Source organism: Phyllostomus discolor, chromosome 8 (genome assembly GCF_004126475.2).
Source record: "Phyllostomus discolor isolate MPI-MPIP mPhyDis1 chromosome 8, mPhyDis1.pri.v3, whole genome shotgun sequence".
NCBI classification, from domain to species: Eukaryota; Metazoa; Chordata; class Mammalia; order Chiroptera; family Phyllostomidae; genus Phyllostomus; species Phyllostomus discolor.
Window position 1 is genome coordinate 107,414,038 of NC_040910.2, and position 17,793 is coordinate 107,431,830.

Below are 17,793 nucleotides of genomic sequence, written 5' to 3' on the forward strand. Positions count from 1 at the left end.
TTTCTTGACAAAAATATCATTAACATGATATGTTAATGATATTTTAACATGATATGCTAGCATATGCAATATGATAAACAATTCAATTCCTTGATTTAATAGTTCACACATGCTTTAAACAAAAGATAAAAAAAAAATAGAAAAATGGTCAGGCCCTGGCTGGTGAAGCTCAGTGGATTGAGTGCAGGCTGTGAACCGAAAGGCTGCCAGTTTGATTCCCAGTCAGGGCACAGGCCTGGGTTGTGGGCCAAGCTCCCTCCCAGTAGGGGGCGTGTGAGAGGCAACCACACACTGATGTTTCGCTCCCTCTCTTTTTCCCTCCCTTCCCCTCTCTCTAAAATATATATATGTATAATAAAATTAAAAATTAAAACGAAACTAAATTAAAATTTAATAAAAATTTTAATTAAAAATTTGATGACCTTTCACTCTCCTGAAATGCAGTCATAAGTAATATGCCTTCTCACACTTACTTTTTAAAAATCACAATATAATGCCTGAGCTGTTGGGGGGGGGGGATAAACTGAAAGGAAAACAACTCATCACCAAATAACACACATTCCCAAGTGTCACGGCGGAGGCCCTATGACACTAGAAAACATGAAAGGGTCCGATGCTTCCCCCTGCTTATAACACAAGTAAGTTAGAATTTAAGATACCTAGGAAGATCAGAAATTACTCTGTGTAAGGACAAGACAGAAATGAAAGAACAGAGATAGACTATCAAGCACTAGAATAAATCGCCTTTTAATCTGTGCTTTTTAAAACCGCAAAAACAGATTGTTTTTCACAGCGGAGACGTGTCATGGGAGTGGGGTCCTGGGGGGGCACCGTCCTTACAGGGGTGTCGCCGTGTGAGCCTCCGTCCCTGCCCCGCAGAGCCCCCAGGCCCTGAAATTACACCTGTCTCCCACACCAGCTGATCACTCACACACTCACACACTCACACACACGCACACACACACGCACACACTCCTCTCCGAGAACCACGGGGCTGTTGCTTCAAATATTAGCCCGCCAAGTGGATATAGTTCCAGCTGTACATACACCAAAATGCAAACAGTGGTTTCCTGAGGAAGAACAATCACAGGAAATGTTCCCATTCTTCTGCTCCCCCTTCCCCTTCCCCTACCCCTTCCCCCCTCCGCCTGCTTCTAGCATTTCTGTACTGCACAAAATTGTGTTTACGACCTGTATGAATTTTGCAATCAAATATATATATACATTTATAAGTGTGTAATAGAGGAATAAATGTGCTCCTTAATGAACACCTTAAATAAGCAGCTCTAGCGGAAAGTCTAATAACTAAAGATTCCTAAGCATCAAGGAGCACACACGATCTTTTGAGCTATCGCTGACAACGTGACGTGCTAATGTCTGTGATTTTTGTGGGTGACAAAGTCACAGGTGCAGCTAACACTCATAATAGAAGGAGTGATAAGACTTAAAGGTTAGGGCAAGTCGGTAGAAATTTCCGCCACCACACCCCCTCCCCAATCCACGGGGTCCCTGACTGGTAGACACAGACCCCCCACCTCGGGTGTCTGCCTGTGGCCAAGGTTAAGACCTCCTGGAGGGAGCATGGGCTGGGGAGAAGTGCTCGCGTGGGGTTTTCAGGCGGGGAGAGGTAAGGAAAGGGAATGGCAGGGGCGTCACCCTGGGCTGGGAGGGCTGGGAGGCCTGGGCGGTCTAGGGATGACCCACAGGGCCCCTCCTCTGCCTTCCTGGTTTTGATCTCCTTCATCTGGAGGAAGCGAAAGCCCCCAGAGGCGCTCCATTCCCGGTGCGTGCGTGCTCCTGCGCGTCCGGCGCCCACCATGAGGCCCCTCGTCCTGCTGTGGGGCTGCCTCGTGCTCCCAGGTGAGAGGGGCGGAGGGAGGAGTGGAGGAATGTGGGGCTCGGGCCCAAGCTCGCTCGTGGGGCTGCAGGAAGAAGGTCTCTCCAGCCTACGAGCCTGCGTTTCCTTTCCTGCCTGCAGCAGCAGGGTAGCCCTGCCTGATCTCCCAGGCTCCGCCCGCCCACCCTCGGTCGTTCTGAGCCTCCTCAGCCCCCGGAGAGGCCGGCACTTGCTGCTTGGGAGCGCAGGGCAGGTGGTGTCCCAGACCTAGGGGTTCCAGCGTCTTCAGGGCAGGGCGGCTTTGAGGGAAGCTTTGCCTCTCTCCTTATGTCCCTGCTCTGCACGGAGCCTGGAGGCAGACAGCGCGTCCCCTGTGCGGTGCCACCCTAGACGCAGCAAATATTTTTTTGACCTTCTGCTATATCACTCACAGCAACCCCGGGAGGTAAAGAATCATTCTGTTTTATCGATTCACAGACTTGCTTTTTTTTTTTAACCTTTTACCATCAAAAATCAGGATGCATCTTATAAATGATTTCCATTCAACTGGCAGTTTTTCAGCAGTATATAAAATTATCGTGTGTCTTACAGAGGATAGCACCTTAAACCCAATGAGAGTGAAATCGTAGCATTTACAACGGCCCGGATGGACCTAGAGGGAGTTACGCTAAGTGAGGTGAGCCAGGCAGAGAGAGACAAACACCGTAGGAGTTCACGTATCGGTGGGATCTGAGGAGCAAAACAAACACGGCCTGTGGGAAAGGTGGAGGGACTGAGAGCTGCACGTTGGTGGCTGCAACGCCGTCCCAGGGCGGTGCAGCACGGCACGGGGAACGCGGTCAATAACGCTGTCAGGACCGCGTGTGGTGTGAGGACTACGCGTGGTGTCGGGTGGGGACTGCCAGCGGCCGAGGCGACACCTCGTAAAGCATATCACTGTCTCGCCATCACGCACCACGCGTGAGCACCTGTGCAAAATCGTGCTGAACATAAGCTGTAATTGAAAAATTTTTTTTAAATAGTGTTTTTTTATTATTTTGAGCAAATGACAAAGTGCTTCTTGCAGAGAAGAAAATGTGTCCCCGACAGAGAGAACCAGTGTTAATAGGTTGGCTGTGGGTGAATAGTAAAGGATTTTTTCTTAAAAACAACAACAAAACAGATAACTCAGTATATATACGCATGTATCCTGCCTCTTCATTTGGTGGTATTTTGGAGGCCCGCATTTAAATCCGAATCTCCAGCTGCTACCACGCCACCAGGTCCCACCTGTTAGACACCAGGACGACTCCGAAAGTCCGAACCAGGGAGGAAGCCACCACGCCGCCCCATCCCATTTTAGTGGGGGTCCGTTACCCCCGAAACGCAGCCGCCCATGACCAGGTTCTCCCTCTGTGCTGCCCTGCGTGCTGGGTGGGGGGCACTTTCCACAGGCGGCATAGCCCCCCGGGTCTCGGCCGCAGCAGTGCCTCTCCCGACTCCAGCTGGAGCAGCAGCTCGTTGTAACAGGCCGGCAGGCTGAGGGTTTCCACAGACTCCACAAACAGAAGGGGTTTGGGTTTTTTAAGATTTTATTTATTTACTTTTAGAGAGAGGGGAAGGGAGGGAGAAAGAGAGGGAGAGAAACACCGATGTGAGGGAGGAGCATCGATCAGTTGCCTCTCGCACATGCCCCCTCCTGGGGACCAATGCCACAACCCAGGCCTGTGCCCTGGCCGGGAATTGAACTGGTGACCCTTTGCTTTGGGGTACGACCCCCAACCAACTGAACCACACCGGTCAGGGAAGACAGGGGATTTTGTGGATAAGCAAATGTGCACTTCTAAGTTATTATGTCTATCACTAAAAATAATTCTTTTCAACGAAAAGCAATGCAATAAGATGTCATCACCCATAGATGAGAAAACTCAGAGGCCCAGAGAAGTCAAGCAACTTCCCCAAGGTCACACAGCTACTAAGTGGCAGTGCTGGGATTCCAACTCCAGGCTGTGTGAAGCTAGAGCTTCCCCGCCCACAGCCTTTAACGTGCCAGGGTTAGGGAAACAATTACTAGAATTATATTCGTATTCGCAGCCCTGTCCCAACGTCGCCTAGTGGGAGTGGGGCGTACCAGCTCTGACAGGGTTGCCCCCGCAAAGAGGGGAGCTGAGAAAAACCCGCTGGCCTTGACCCTGGTGCTTGAAGCCAGGGAAGTCCAACCTGCACTTCTGCTGTGGTCTCAGGCTATGGAGCCCTGACGGGCCCGAAGAAGATCAGAGGGTTCGAAGGCGGCACCGTGTCCCTGCTGTGCGCCTACAAGGAGCAGCTGAGGGGCCACCAGAAGTACTGGTGCAGGAACGTCGGGTTCCTCATCGACCGCTGCTCCGCCACTGTCTACACAAGAGCAGATGGCCGGGAGAGCACAGAGGGCAGGGTGTCCATCCGGGACAAACCGTGGGAGCTCAGGTTCAACGTGACCCTGAGGGCGCTCACCCTGGAGGACTCGGGAGACTACTTGTGCGGCGTGAAGAGACTGGGCTTTGATGTGACGTTCGGGGTCTCTCTGGTCGTCCTTCCAGGTAACAAATGTCCCTCTTTCCTGGAGGGCGGGAGGGGCAGGGGGCAAGAGGGAGGGGTGGGTAGGCAGACAGCGGTGGGCCCAGTTTTCCCAACGCAAAGGGCAGAATGCCTCAGGGAGGAGGAGCGGCTCTAGGACCCAGTGAGGTCACATGGGTCAAACACGCAGCAGCAACAGCAGCAGCGTTTGGGGCACAAGCCTCAGCTGCTCTTTCACTCTCTTGCTGCCCGAGATCACACACCACGAGTAGGTGGCAGAACAGCAGGAAACCCAGACCTGTCCAACACCGGTCTCCGTGCCTTTCCTGTCTGCCCAGGTGTGGGAGAGAGATTGCCAGAGAGCTGGGGACAAAAGGGACCTCCCACAGAATAAAAAAGATGCCCCCCCTCCCGGGAGTGAGAGAGATTCCGGAGGGTTCCACAGGTTGGGCCTTGAATCACTGCATCCCAGGTCCTCCCCACAGTCCTGTGGACAGGCGTGGGTAGTTCCTGGGAACCAGCCGCAGAGGGGCTTGTTCAGCTGGGGGGCAGTAGGGGGCTGGGGATGGAGCACCTCTCCGGGTGCCCCGAGCCCCACCTGGACCTGCTGAGTTTGGAGAAAGAGGCCAGAAGGGTCTCAGGGGAGTGGGCAGCCCCAGTCTGAGGGTCAGCAAGGGTGAGGGAGGCCTTTGTACCCCATTTCACAGATGGGGCGGCTGAGGTTCTGAGAGATGAAGTGACTTGCCCAGGGTGTCACGGCAGGAAGTGGCGGGGCCGGGTTTCAAAAGCAGGTCCCTTCTGGCTTAGCATCTGCTCTTTCCCCTCCTGGCCCCAGCGCTGAGAACCGCCCCGTCCCCAGCCCATCCCCACTGCCAGGTCCCCGGCATCCACGGGACTTCGTTTTAATTCAGAAAAAGCAAAGACACTCTCAGCAAATGACAACAGCAGCATCAAACCCACATCAAGCCTCTTCTCCATTATGTATAAGATTCTCTCACGTCTTCCAGTTCTCAGTATTCAGACCTTGTTTTCACCCGGCGTGACCAGTTTTTCCCCTGTACGTGAGGCTCTCCTGATTTTCGTTTTACCCTCCTTTACATGTATTTGCGTGCAACACAGGCATCGTTATGTTACCCTCCTGTATCAGTGCCTCCGGGCCTCTCTCCGATGACAGGTGAGATTGAAAATAACGAGGGCTTCTGCCAGCAGCGTGCTGGCGGCTGTTTAACGACCGGCTAGCCAATCCCCGGCTGGTAGTGTTTGTTCTTTTCTGTCACGTAAATGCCCCTGCCATGGCCAATTTCTGGCCACCAACAGTGGAACAACTGGCTCACAAACTCCCAAAAGGCTGAAATTAGCTCTCGCGAGCCCGTGGGAGTGTGTCCGCAGCCCACGGCGTACGGGGACGCGTTGGAAGAATTTGTAGGAGGGTCAGAGCAGGACGTGCGTGGCCGCTGGCATCGCCGGCATTCATGACCTGGGGGCGCTAGGCCCTCCAATAGGACACGATGAAGGAGTATAAATACTGGGAAGGAAAAGAAGGAAAAAAAACTCTTCATCTGCAGAAGAGTTCATCATTGACTGAGAAAAACTGGAGACCCGGATTAGCATTTAAAAATGACGGGGAAGGCAGAAAGGAGGCGACTGCGGGGAACTGGGGAGCCCCGAGGGTCCCGGGGCTTTGGCCACACAAGGTGTCCGCCCACGGCGCTGGGCGCCTGGGCGTTTCACCCTGGAGAAGCCTTTGCCTAGTGGGGAGGCCCTGTAAACAGGTTATTGCCACAAACCGTGTGTTAGCGTCACTGGTGACACGCACAGGGTGCTGCGGGCACGCAAAGGACAAAGGACTCGCTCCTTCCAGGGAAGGTGTGGTGGGGGAGCTGACTTCTGAGCCGGCGCTCGCAGGACAGAGAGAAGCGCGCCGGGCAGCGATGGACAGGCAGGGCGCACGGAGGAGCAGCCCGCCAAAGGCGTGGGGGAGGCGGGAGCCTCGCTCCGGTGGGACTGCAGGGCGCCCCCGTAGGGCGGTAGCACTCTGGCGTTGGAACTTCAGAAGTTCCAAGTTTGAACTTCAGCTTAGGGGCAGTGGGGAGTCATCGACTGTTCTTCAGGAAGGGATGGGATCCAGTGTATACTTTAGAGACCAAACTGGCATTGGGCTGAAGCGGAGCATGGAAAGGGGCCAGCGGGCGGGAGGGGCGAGGGAAGCTGACGGTCCTGGCTAAGGGGGAGGCCAAGGGGCCTGCAGGAGGGAAAGGCCAGCGGTCTGCTGGAACCTACCAGCCACGGCTCCCGAGTGGCCGAGGGGAGAAGACAGGATGTTCCGAGAGGAAAGAGGGGTGCAGGGAGAGGGGGGCGCTGCTGGCTGCCCCCAAGACAGGAAATCTGGTTCAGAGCAGTGACCCCTGCCTCCCTGAGACCCGCCTTCCCTTTCCTCTAGGTCCCTGCTGTGCTCCCTCCCCCGCCCCTTTCCTCCAGCCTCTTGCTACCAGCTTCCAGCCCAAGGCCAGAGCTTGGCAAACTCAGCCCCCAGCACGGAGTGAGTGAATGGTTTTCCTGCCCCCCTCCTGCCCCTTTGTAGAGAAACAACCAGCGAGCCCCTGCCCCGTGCAGACACGGTGCTTGATGGACCCCCCCACCCCGCCTGGGCGCTGGGTTGCCCGCTGAGGACTGAGAGGCTCAGCGGCACTAGGTCGCTCGCTCAAGGTCACATAGGAGGCAGCAGAGCCAGGAGGCAGACCCAGCCTGCCGGCAAAGCGTGTGTGCTCAGCCTGGGGTCTGAGGGACGAGCAGAAGAGGCTGGGCCTTTTGCCCTGACCTCTGGGTCTGTGACCCTGCCCTGTCGACCCTGCGGCTAAGGAGGGAGGTTGAGGTCTACTGAGGCGCGCACGGGCGGTAGGAGTGGGCATGCAATGTTGCCATGAGGACTTCCAGGTGAGGCCAGGACTGTGGGGGACGGCAGGAGGCCATCTACCCAGTGGCCCCTGGAATGGGTCTTGGAGGTGGGAGCTGGGCGTGCCCCTCCACCCAGAGAACAGGCTGCAGGCGGGAAAAGGGGCTGAACACTGTGCACAGGTCGCGGGCATGCGTGAGATAGGGCTCGCTCACTCAAAAGGGCTTTATCTGGGCCTCTGTCGGTTTCTTAGGGTGTCCTTTACCTGGGGGTGTTCTGAAAAGCTGGTCCCAGGGAGGGGAGGGTTCAGGGGTCAAGGCTCGGAGGTCTGGGGGAGCTGGGATTCAAGGGTCGGGGAAGGCACTGAGGCATTGCTTTTGGACTTGTAGCTTTTCCTGGTGTCCACCCGAGAGTCACCACGGCCAAGCGGGGGAAGACAAAGGCCGAGGCCTCTCTGCTCACAGGCACATCCCCGTCCGAGCACACAGGAGCGACTCTGTACTCAGGAACCTCTCCGCACACAGGGACCCCTCCGCGTGCAGGGACCCCTCCGTATGAAGAGACCTCTCCGTATAAAGAGACCTCTCCGTATGAAGAGACGTCTCCTCACAAAGCAACCTCTCCTCATGCAGGGACTGCAGGCCCGTCCACTCACCCGGACTTCATCTCGGCAAATGACGCCAGTCTGCACCGTAGCAGCAGCAGCAGCAGCAGCAGCGCCAAGTCCAGGTGAGGCCCGGGTGACCAAGGTCACCTTTCAGGCCATCACACAACCATAAGGGGCCTTGGAGCAAATAAGAACCTAACACTCCTCTCTCCGGGAGAACACAGCTCCTCCTCGTCTTGGCTGTAGCTTGAGGCCCCAGGGCAGATTCAGCCTTGGGCCCCCCCCCCCACCCCCGCCCTCTGCAGAGCCCTTGGGCCAGCAGCCCTGTTGCCCTGGAAACGCAGGCCCACCCAAGGAGAAGAGTCCACCTCTCTCCCTGCCCCAGCTTCAGGGCCAGCCACCCCAGGTCAGGAGCTCTGGCCTGTACACTTTGCTCTGGGCCCTGTGCCAAGCACGAAAACACGCAACAATTTTTTCCTACCCAACTGGAGTCCTCTCCCGAAGGGTGGGTTTCTGGGGGTTCCCACACACCCGCTCTCGGTCACCGGCGCCCAGGTGACTGCCAGCAAGTGCAGACCCGGCTGAAAGCATTGCCTGGGGTCGGCAGTGGGGACTGGGGTCCTGTCCTTTGGGACTGGCTGGATGTTTGGTCCCTGGTGCCCTCTGATGTCCTTGGGAGAGACAAGGGACATGGCTGGGACTCAGAACAAGAATGGCGTGGTGCACGGCGCGCCGCTGGTGTCTAGTGACAGCCACTGGGTGCCTTCCGCAGGGTGTGCCCCGTGACGGTCCGCATGTTGGCGCCGGTCCTGGTGCTGCTGGCCCTTCTGCTGATTTCAGGGCTGTGTGCCCTCGGCAGGTGCATCTTCCAGTGGAGGAAGAAAGGTGAGCAAAGGTTGATGGGAGTGGGTTGCAGACCCTCGGCCGGCCGGGGACCTCGCTGAGACCTGCGGTCCTCCTCCACCACCACCCAGCAGAAGCCGCGTGGCTCGGCGTGTCTGCTCCTCCCTTCTGCGGGAGCCAAAGGGAGAGCGGGGGGCTCTTGGCTGCCCCCCTCCATCTGGGCGCCTCAGTCACTTCTCGCCCTGTGGACTCCAGAGAATCCAGGTTCGGTCTCTGCAAGTCCAGCTCCTCGTGTGAGGACTGACTGTAGGGGGGAAGGCAGGCCTGAGGACTTGAACTTGAGCATGATGTACATCGTGGCCTCGGGGCCTCCAGGCGTGCTCAGCTTCTTTTGCGCCTGGGCTTCAGACTCCAGGTCTACCTAGCTTTGTCACCTGCGCAGCCTCAGGGAAGTCCTCCGACCTCCCTGAGCCCTGGCTCCTCCAGGTTGCAGATACGCGCCAACAGAAATAGAATATAAGCTACATGTGTCACTTAGCATTCTCTAACAGGCACATGGAGAAAAGTCAAAAGAAACCAGTGAAGTTCATTTTTTTTTATAACTTGATGGATGCCTTTTTAAAGGAATTTTTTAAAAGATTTTATTTATTTTTAGAGAGGGAAGGGAGGGAGATAGAGAGAGAGAAACATCAATGTTGCTGGGGGTCATGGCCTGCAACCCAGGCATGTGCCCTGACTGGGAATCGAACCTGTGATGCTTTGATTCGTAGCCTGTGCTCAATCCACTGAGCTACGCCAGCCAGTCTATTTTAATCATAGACTTTAACACGGCATAACCAAAACACGATCGTTTCAACATGGAGACAATATAAAATCGTAATGATATCACATTCTACACTCCTTTTTTTCACACTGAGTCTTGGAAATCGGGGCAATTGGGAACAGTCACATCCCCAGGGCTCACTGACCCAGTGTGGCTCCTGGCCGCTGTGCCCAGCAGCGCCACTGATAAACTAACGGGAGCCACCAAGGGCCGGGCACCCTTGTGTGGCTTATATTGCCTTTTTTTTTTCAAGGTAAGTACACATGATTTATTTTCTTAATAGTGCATTTTCATTGTAGTTTTTCCGTTGTCATTTATCCCCTTATGCCCTCCTCCACCTCCGCCCCTGTATTGCTGTTAGCTCCTCTGACCTCCTCGCTGCGGTGCAGTCAGGAGCTACTTGTGACAAGCACCTCCGTTACCCCAGGGGAGAAACTGAGGCACAGAGGGGTAAGCGGCACGCCCTGTGCGGGAAGCCGCGGAGCCAGGAAGTTGTGTGGGGAAGCACTTTGCAAACTGGCAGTGTTGTCCCTACGCAGGCGGCCTTGGGAACATCCCGGGCCGGCCTCCCGCTCTGGCCCACCCCCACCTCCACCCCCGCCCGACTCAGTGGCTCCAGGAAAAACGTCAGCTTTGTCCAGGTCCCCAAATCCCCACAGGGCAGTCGGGAACATTCCTGGTCTCAGCCTCAGACCCTCTGAGCCTCTGCCTCTCCCATGGTGTCCCCAGCTGGCGGCAGCGACACCCCCTGTTAGCCTGTTAGTGAAGCAGACTCACAGCCCAAGGCCGGCCTGACGCATCGGAGCCTGTACCTCAGTAGCGTTCCCCGGGGCCCCGCACGCACATGGAGGTGTAAGGAGCCACGACGTCAGCACGCAGAGCTTCTCTTGCCCGGTCGGCTTCTGGCCCGCACGAAGGGATTTCCGTGTACTGATCTCAAAAGGCCGGGTCATTGCCAAGGGGCTGGTCTAGCAGGGGCTTTGCTGCCCAAATCGGTCTGCTAACTCCCCTGAGGGAGCCCCTGCTCGAAACTGCAGGGGGGGGCCAGTCCTTCCCTGTGGGAGCAGCTGCAGGCTACTCCCAGCTGCTCCTGGCCTCAAGGTGCTCCTTCTGGTCTCTTTCAGTTCAACTGGCCAAGGAGACTCAGAAGAATGAGAAGGTCCACCACTCACACTCGGTAAGACGGGAGGCGGGCCAAAGCCCAAGCTCGGACCCTCAGACCCCAAAGGCTTGGAAGTTGGGACTCCTGGGCTCCGCCCCTGTGTCTCCCTACCTGGTCCTCCGGGGCTGATCTCAAGGGACCGGGGATTGCTTCCCTTCTCCAGGGAATCCACGAGCCCCGGGACCAGCCCTTCAGGCTGTGAGCTGACAGCCTGCCCCCTGGCTTCCCATCAGGGTCCAGGCAGGGTCCTTCCCCTGGCCCTGCGCCTGCCTCCCATCCGCTTTTATAACCAGAGGAGATCAGAACTGGACCCCGAGTGGGCTTTTGAGATCACCCAGCGCCACCTTCCTCTAAGTTCGGCGTGCAGGCCCTTCCAGAACGCCAGGGGTTGGTGGACAGGGGGTGGTAGAGATACACTCTCCCAAGCAAGCCTCTAGGGATGGGGCCCAGGGACCTGAGCTTTAAACACTGCCCCCTGGGGACCCTGATGGCACACCAGGACAGGACAGCTCCGGGCTCTAGTCTGCTTTTGCAGAAGAGGAAACTGAGGTCCAGAGAGGGTCAGAATCTTGCCCAAGGTCACACAGCACATGATAGCCCAACAGGGGATAGGACCCAGATTTCTCACCTCCCACCTCTTCTCCTCTTTCCAGAACATTCTAATGTGTTCTCTGAGCTTGTCTTGGCTCTGAGGCACAGGCGGAAGGTGGCGCTCTGGGAACCAGGGGACAGGAGGAGTGGGGGACCCTCGCCCATCTTCCTAGGGGAGGAGAACCTGCCCGGAGGCGACCCACTGCCGGGCCCTTCCATGGCCCCTGCAGAGAGAGGCCCTCCCTCCCTTCCCACGTGAGGGGAGGGCTGCAGAATCGTGAGGCCAGGAAACCGAGGCCCCACCTGTCCCCCAGCTCCCCCTCCCTGAGCAGTTTACTGAGATGCCTCCGCTCCAATTCCCTCACACGTGGCGGGAGGAAAGGGACTACTGTTGCCTTCTTTCCCGGCACCAGCGCCAGCGAGGACAAAAGTCACAGGCCTGGTCCCTCCTGGGAGAGGTGGAGGTGGGAACAGTGTCCTGGGCTTGGCGAAGGCAGCCACTATTGTTGTCTCAGGAAGCTCTACAAGGCCAAAGGTGGCTGACAGGAGGGAGGGAAAGGTCAAAGACATGGACAGGGGGCTGTCACTGGCCACTGTAAGAGCTCAGCCCCCTGGCGATTCATGCTGGGACTCACTCGCCCCCAACGCCAGAAGAGGGGCTGGAGTAGGAGGGAGACCCCCCACGCTGCTGTGGGGAGGCCTCAGGGAGGCCGTGAGGGCCAGCACCAGCCACGTCCCCTGCTCTGCTGCCATCCAGCACACACACTGGACGGGCTGCCTGGGTCGCTTGTCCTGCCCCTCCCCTGTGGGAGGGGCACAGGGCCAGAGGGCAGAGGATCTGGGGGAGGGGGCAGCCCCTTGTCAGGAGAAGGATGGAACAGGGTCTGCTGAGGGGGTCACAGGCACGACCCTGTGACCATGACCAGTTCAGAACTTGGGCTTTTCCTCAGCTTCTTGCAGATGTTAGCAGGGCCGGAAGGTGGGATTGAGAGGACAGGGGGGTTTCTTGGCCCACGTTCCGGTCAGAGGGAGGAGTACACTCCACTAACTGTGCCAGCGAGCCCCAGGCTCTGTAAACACTCGGAGGAGAATGTCAGGGGTCAGACCAGCCTTTCCCTTCCCAGGAGAGCTTGCGTCAGGAGTTCTCCTCCCTTCCCTGTTTTTTCCGGCGTACCTACTGTGTGCCGGGGCTTTGTGTCTGTCCCCGAATCTCTGTAACTTACGCACAGCGAGGTGTCCTTTCCCCCTTTCTTACAGAACAAGAAATAGAGGCTCAGAGAGGGTAAGGAACCTGCCCGCAGTGACCCAGCCTGAAAGAGGCGGAACTGGGGCAACTCACTGCAGCCCGGGGGGGCCTGCGGCAACACCCCACGCGCCTCCACCTCCCACAGGGGAGCACGAGGGGCTGAGGGACGGAGTCAGCTCCTCGGCCCACGGCTCTTCCCCCAGACTCAGGAGAAAGAGCCGTCCTTGGTCCATGAACACAGGATGTCCTTGGCCTCCGGCTCCTGGAATACCCCAGCTGGGAGCGCTGGGGCCAGATCGGGACTTGACCGCCACACCTCCAGGCTTCCCTGCGTCTGTGCTCCTGTTTTTCTAGTGCCCAGAGCAGGGGCTCCCATATATATATGTATCTTGTGAATTCAACAACCCAGAGAATGCCCCACGCTTGCTAGAACAGGCCAGTTGTCCACAAGGTGGGTGGCGGGATGGATGATAGACTGAAACCCACGCTGGACGTGGCGTAGGCTCCAGGCCACTGCCTGCACGTGCAGCTTGGTCTCTGCCCCATGAGGTTCTTTCCTGGAATTCAGTCGCCCTTGAGTGGGTGACGCGTCTGTGGCTGCTGGCGGTCAGTGGTCAGCAGTGGCTGGGTGTGAACCAATCACAAAGCCGTAAACAGGGGGTTACAGGGAGATGGACCTCAGTCCCGCTCAGGAGTCCTCTGGTCAGCCGTGTCCTCGCCACAGGCAGAGCTGGAGGGAGGAGGACCCTGAGTGATGGCGTTTGTAAAAGCCCTTCCCCCTTCTGCCTCCCCCCACACTTTGTCCCCTCAAACCTAACCCCGGGGCCAGGGTACTGATGGGAGCCAGAGGCCCGGTGAGTAGGCAAGGGCGCAGAGACCAGAGGGTGCGCTCCGTGCCCTGCCGGAGTGGGGTAAGGAAAAGAGCTCAGGCCTGGGGTCAAAGCATGGCCGGTGGGTACAAGTCCCAGCTTAGCCACTCGCCACTGTGACACCCGCAAGTTACATAACCTCTCTGAGCCTCAGTTTCCCCACCTGACAGGTAAGTGTGAGAGGAGACACCCCGGGTGGAGGTAGGGCTGAAAGCAGTAGCTCCTTTCTTTGGCTTCAGGGCCCATGAAGCCGGGAGACCCAGGGCCGGGGCGCCGCGGGGCAGTGGTGCCCAGGGCCTCAGCCAGCTGCAGCCAGTGCTCTGCCCAGCTGCTAGGACGAGGGGGCAGGAAGAGGAGGGGGCTGGCACCCCAACCTCAGCACCCCCGGGGGCAGGAGGGTCTGAGCGGGGAGATGGGCTTCCCCTCTCCCTCTGGACCACCCACCTCTCTTCCCTGGGCCTCAGTCTCCCCATCGGATCAAGGAGGGGTTGGTCACTCAAACCGACGCTCTCTGAAGAGTCCCTCCCTGTGCTGTTTGTTATTCGGCGAACCTTTGCGGCGTCCGACATAACCATAATGAGAACAGATGCATCATCCCAGGAGCCCCTAGTTGTTGAGTGATAAAACATTTTCATGAATAAGCATTATGACCTTGAGGAAAAAAATTCTTAGCCCCATTTTACAGCTCAGGAAACTGAGCCCGGGGGAGGCTGAGTGGCTTGCCCAAGGTCACAGAGTCTTAGGAAACTGAATCTAAGGACTCTGAGGCTACAGCCCCTGTTCTTCCACTGGCCCCTGCCCCCCACACTTCCCTTCTTGGCCCCGGCTGCCAAGAATGGGCTGTTCTGACTCGAGTCTCTGTCTCAGCCTCTGGGCAAGGGCCAGGTCCCGGAGTACGCCATGGTCAACGCCGTCCAAGCACCCACTGGGCCTGCCGCCAGCCCCCTCATGGAGAGCCGGTGCCTAGACCAGGTGCGGACAGGGGGTCTGGAGCCCCGGGGGTCTGGAGCCACCGAGTCTGGCTCCTCTCTGGCAGCGTGGGATGTTCGGGGGGGGGGGGGTTCTTTCCTCAGCACCCACTCCCCAGACTCTGCTCCCCACATGCACCCTCCTACCCCGTCATAACCACAGGCCTCCACCGACCGGTTGGCTCGGGAGCCAGAGCTTGTGACCTTACATCCTCTTTTTCCTCATCCAGAAAGTTCTTCAATAACTTGTTGGGAATCACAGCTGGAAGGGCTCTGGGCTGGCAGGGTTCCAACAGCTAAAGCCAGAACCTGACCTGAGGTTCCTCCAGGGGATGGATGGCTTGGGGTGGGGCCGAGTCAAAGCCCGGGGAATGGTGGGGAGACGTCATTAGTTCCTGGGTCCCCTCCAGTGGACAGAGGCCTGGAGCTGTGGGAAAGGCTGGGGGTGGACCCAGCCGCTGCTTGGAGACACCCCCGCCCCCCACAACTGGGCTCTGCTTTCAACCCCACCGTTGTCTTTGCAGACCTCAGAGCAAGAGGAAGCTCCGTCCCAGCACCCGGAGGGTGAGGTACGCCCAGGGCCTCCCCTTCACATGTCTGAGGAGCTCAAGCGCTCCGTGTTCGTCTCAGTCTAGCCGCAGGACGCCCTCCAGGCCAGGCCTGCCGTGAATCTGCGTGGCTGGATTTCGGCTCTCTGGAACAAGCTTTCTGCCGTGGCTTCAGAGTCCACCTGCCAGACCCCAAGGCTCTCCCCGCACTCCCCAGGCTCTTCCCCTGCACACCCCAGCCTGACCTGGAAGCCTTTGTCCGCCTGCCCTGGTGGCCTCCCAGCTCCAGCAGAGACTGGGGCCTCGCCTAAATGGTCACATGCCCGGGCAGGCCAGGCAGCCGCTGGGCCCTCACCAGGGCCGGGCAGGGCTCAGGAGACCTGGGCTGAGCTGTGATTGCTGCAGGCAACCCCCTGGGCCTGGGTGCCCAGCAATAAGCTCCCCACCCCTGCCCTCCGGGCCCCAGGTCTCCTCCCCTTCTTCCCTGCTCAGACTCGGGAGGAGGGAGCATGCCAAAGTTAGATTGGAAACCATGCCTGGGGCCAGGCCCAGGACTCTGCATTTCTAACCCATGCCTAGTGATTTGTTTTGAGGTGGGGAACCCCGAGGCCTGATGAACAGGCAGGCCCCTCCAGCTTGGAGTCCGAGTTTGCAGTGTGGAGTCTTGCCCCTGTCCCTACAGGGGCTGCTTTGCCTGAGAAACCATGGCCCAGCTGGAGGAGGTTTTCCTGGGCTGCCTGGGCTCAGACACACTGAAAGGCAGGGAGGACTTGCCCTGCCCATCCGCCCACCCAGCCAGGCGGTCATTCCGGGCTTTGAAAGAGGGGCAGAGAGAAAAGCGTGGCTCCTTCTTTGTCAAGAAAGGGTTCATTGCCCATGGAGCAGCTGGTGCGGCGGGTGAGGGGTAGAAAACCACGGGGGTGGGTGGGTGTCTGTGATGGAGGAGGGCCTGGCTGGTGTGGCGCAGTGGATTGAGCCTTGGCCTGAGAACCGAAAGGGCACTGGTTCGATTCCCAGTCAGGGCACGTGCCTGGGTTGTGGGCCAGGTCCCTGGCTGGGGCCGTGCATGAAACAGCCTATCAATGTTTCTCTGCCTCTCTTTCGCCCTCCATTTCCCTCTCTCTAAAAATAAATACAAATAGCATATCAGCACTTCCGCATGTTTTTACAAACCTTTTTTATTGTATCCGTTCACTTCCACGTGATTGTTCTCCCACACTGGGTCATTATTTCCTATTGCTTTATAAATAGCAGCTGGTGGCGAGTCTTTGCACAAGGCTTTATTTGCATTTGGAGATTAATTTTTTTATTTTTTAAAAGGTTTTATTTATTTACTTTTAGAGAGGGGAAGAGAGGTAGAAAGAGAGGGAGAGAAACAATGATATGTGAGAGATACATCGATGGGTTGCCTCTCACACACCCCCAACTGGGGACCTGGCCCGCAACCCAGGCATGTGCCCTGACTGGGAATCAAACCAGAGACCTTTATGTTCGCCCACTGGCACTCAGTCCATTGAGCCACGCCAGCCAGGGCCACATTTGGAGATTTCTTTCTTTATTTTAATATATCTTATTGATTATGCTATTACAGTTGTCCCATTACCCTCCCTTCATTCCCCTCCACCCTGCACACCCTCTCCCACTCACATTCCCCCCTTTAGTTCATGTGTCATAAGTCCTTTAGCTTCTACATTTCCTACACTATTCTTGCCCTCCCCCTGTCTATTTTCAACCTACAATCTATGCTACTTATTCTCCATACCTTTTCCCCCTCTTTCCTCCTCCCACTCCCCTGTTGCTAACCCTCCATGTGATCTATATTTCTGTGGTTCTGTTCCTGTTCTAGTTGTTTGCTTAGTTTGTTTTTGTTTTTGTTTTAGGTGTGGTTGCTAATCATTGTGAGTTTGCTGTCATTGTACTATACATGTATTTATCATCTTTTCCTTAGATAAGTCCCTTTAACATTTCATATAATAAGGGCTTGGTGATGATGAACTCCTTTAACTTGACCTTACCTGAGAAGCACTTTCTCTGCTCTTCCATTCTAAATGATAGCTTTGCTGGACAGAGCAATCTGGGATGTAGGTCTTTGCCTTTCATGACTTGGAATACTTCTTTCCAGCCCCTTCTTGCCTGCAAGGTCTCTTTTGAGAAATCAGCTGACAGTCTGATGGGAACTCCTTTGTAGGTAACTGTCTCCTTATCTCTTGCTGCTTCTAGGATTCTCTCCTTCATTTTTACCGTGGCTAATGTAATTATGATGTGCCTGGGTGTGTTCTCCTTGGGTCCAACTTCTTTGGGACTCTCTTAGCTTCCTGGACTTCCTAGAAGTCCAAGTCTCTGTGCTTCTTGGACTTTCCTTTGCCAGATTGGGGAAGTTCTCCTTTATTATTTGTTCAAATAAGTTTTCCACTTGTTACTCTTCCTCTTCTCCTCCTCAACTCCTATAATTCAGATGTTGGAATGTTTAAAGATGTCCTAGAGGTTCCTAAGCCTCTCATTTTTTTGAATTCTTGTTTCTTCATTCTTTTCATATTGTATGTTTTTTTCTTCCTTCCGGTCCACTGCATTGATGTGAGACCCAGCTTTCCTTCCACCACTATTGGTTCCCTGTGCACTTTTCTTCATTCCACTTAGTGTAGCCTTCATTTTTTCATCTAATTTGTGACCAAAATCAACCAACTCTGTGAGTATCCTGATCACCAGTGCTTTGAACTGTGCATCTGATAGCTTGGCTATTTCTCAGTGCTTAAAAGTACTGATTGTGGGGCTTTATCTGTTCTTCTGTTTGAGCCATCTTTTTTTTTCCTTTGGTCTGGTTGCACCTGTTACATAGGAGGGGCAGAGCCTTAGGTATTCACCAGGGCAGGG

The 17,793-nt window shown here is 56.3% G+C and overlaps 1 protein-coding gene across 5 annotated transcripts; it reads left to right on the top strand.

Annotated features, from left to right (window-relative positions):
- The first annotated feature begins 1,729 nt into the window (after positions 1-1,729).
- On the top strand, positions 1,730-15,882 carry CD300LG (CD300 molecule like family member g). 5 transcript variants are annotated; one of them, XM_028521455.2, is made up of 8 exons: positions 1,730-1,860; positions 4,060-4,395; positions 6,813-6,911; positions 7,655-7,994; positions 8,645-8,757; positions 10,663-10,715; positions 14,274-14,378; positions 14,899-15,882. In XM_028521455.2, the coding sequence occupies exons 1-8, from the start codon at positions 1,818-1,820 to the stop codon at positions 15,007-15,009; spliced, it is 1,200 nt and encodes a 399-aa protein (XP_028377256.1). In that variant the 5' UTR covers positions 1,730-1,817; the 3' UTR covers positions 15,010-15,882. The 5 variants fall into 5 exon arrangements, with proteins under 5 accessions (XP_028377256.1, XP_035889874.1, XP_035889873.1 ...); XM_036033981.1 differs by lacking the exon at positions 14,274-14,378 and having other exon boundaries at positions 1,731-1,860; XM_036033980.1 differs by lacking the exon at positions 6,813-6,911 and having other exon boundaries at positions 1,731-1,860.
- Positions 15,883-17,793: the final 1,911 nt, after the last annotated feature.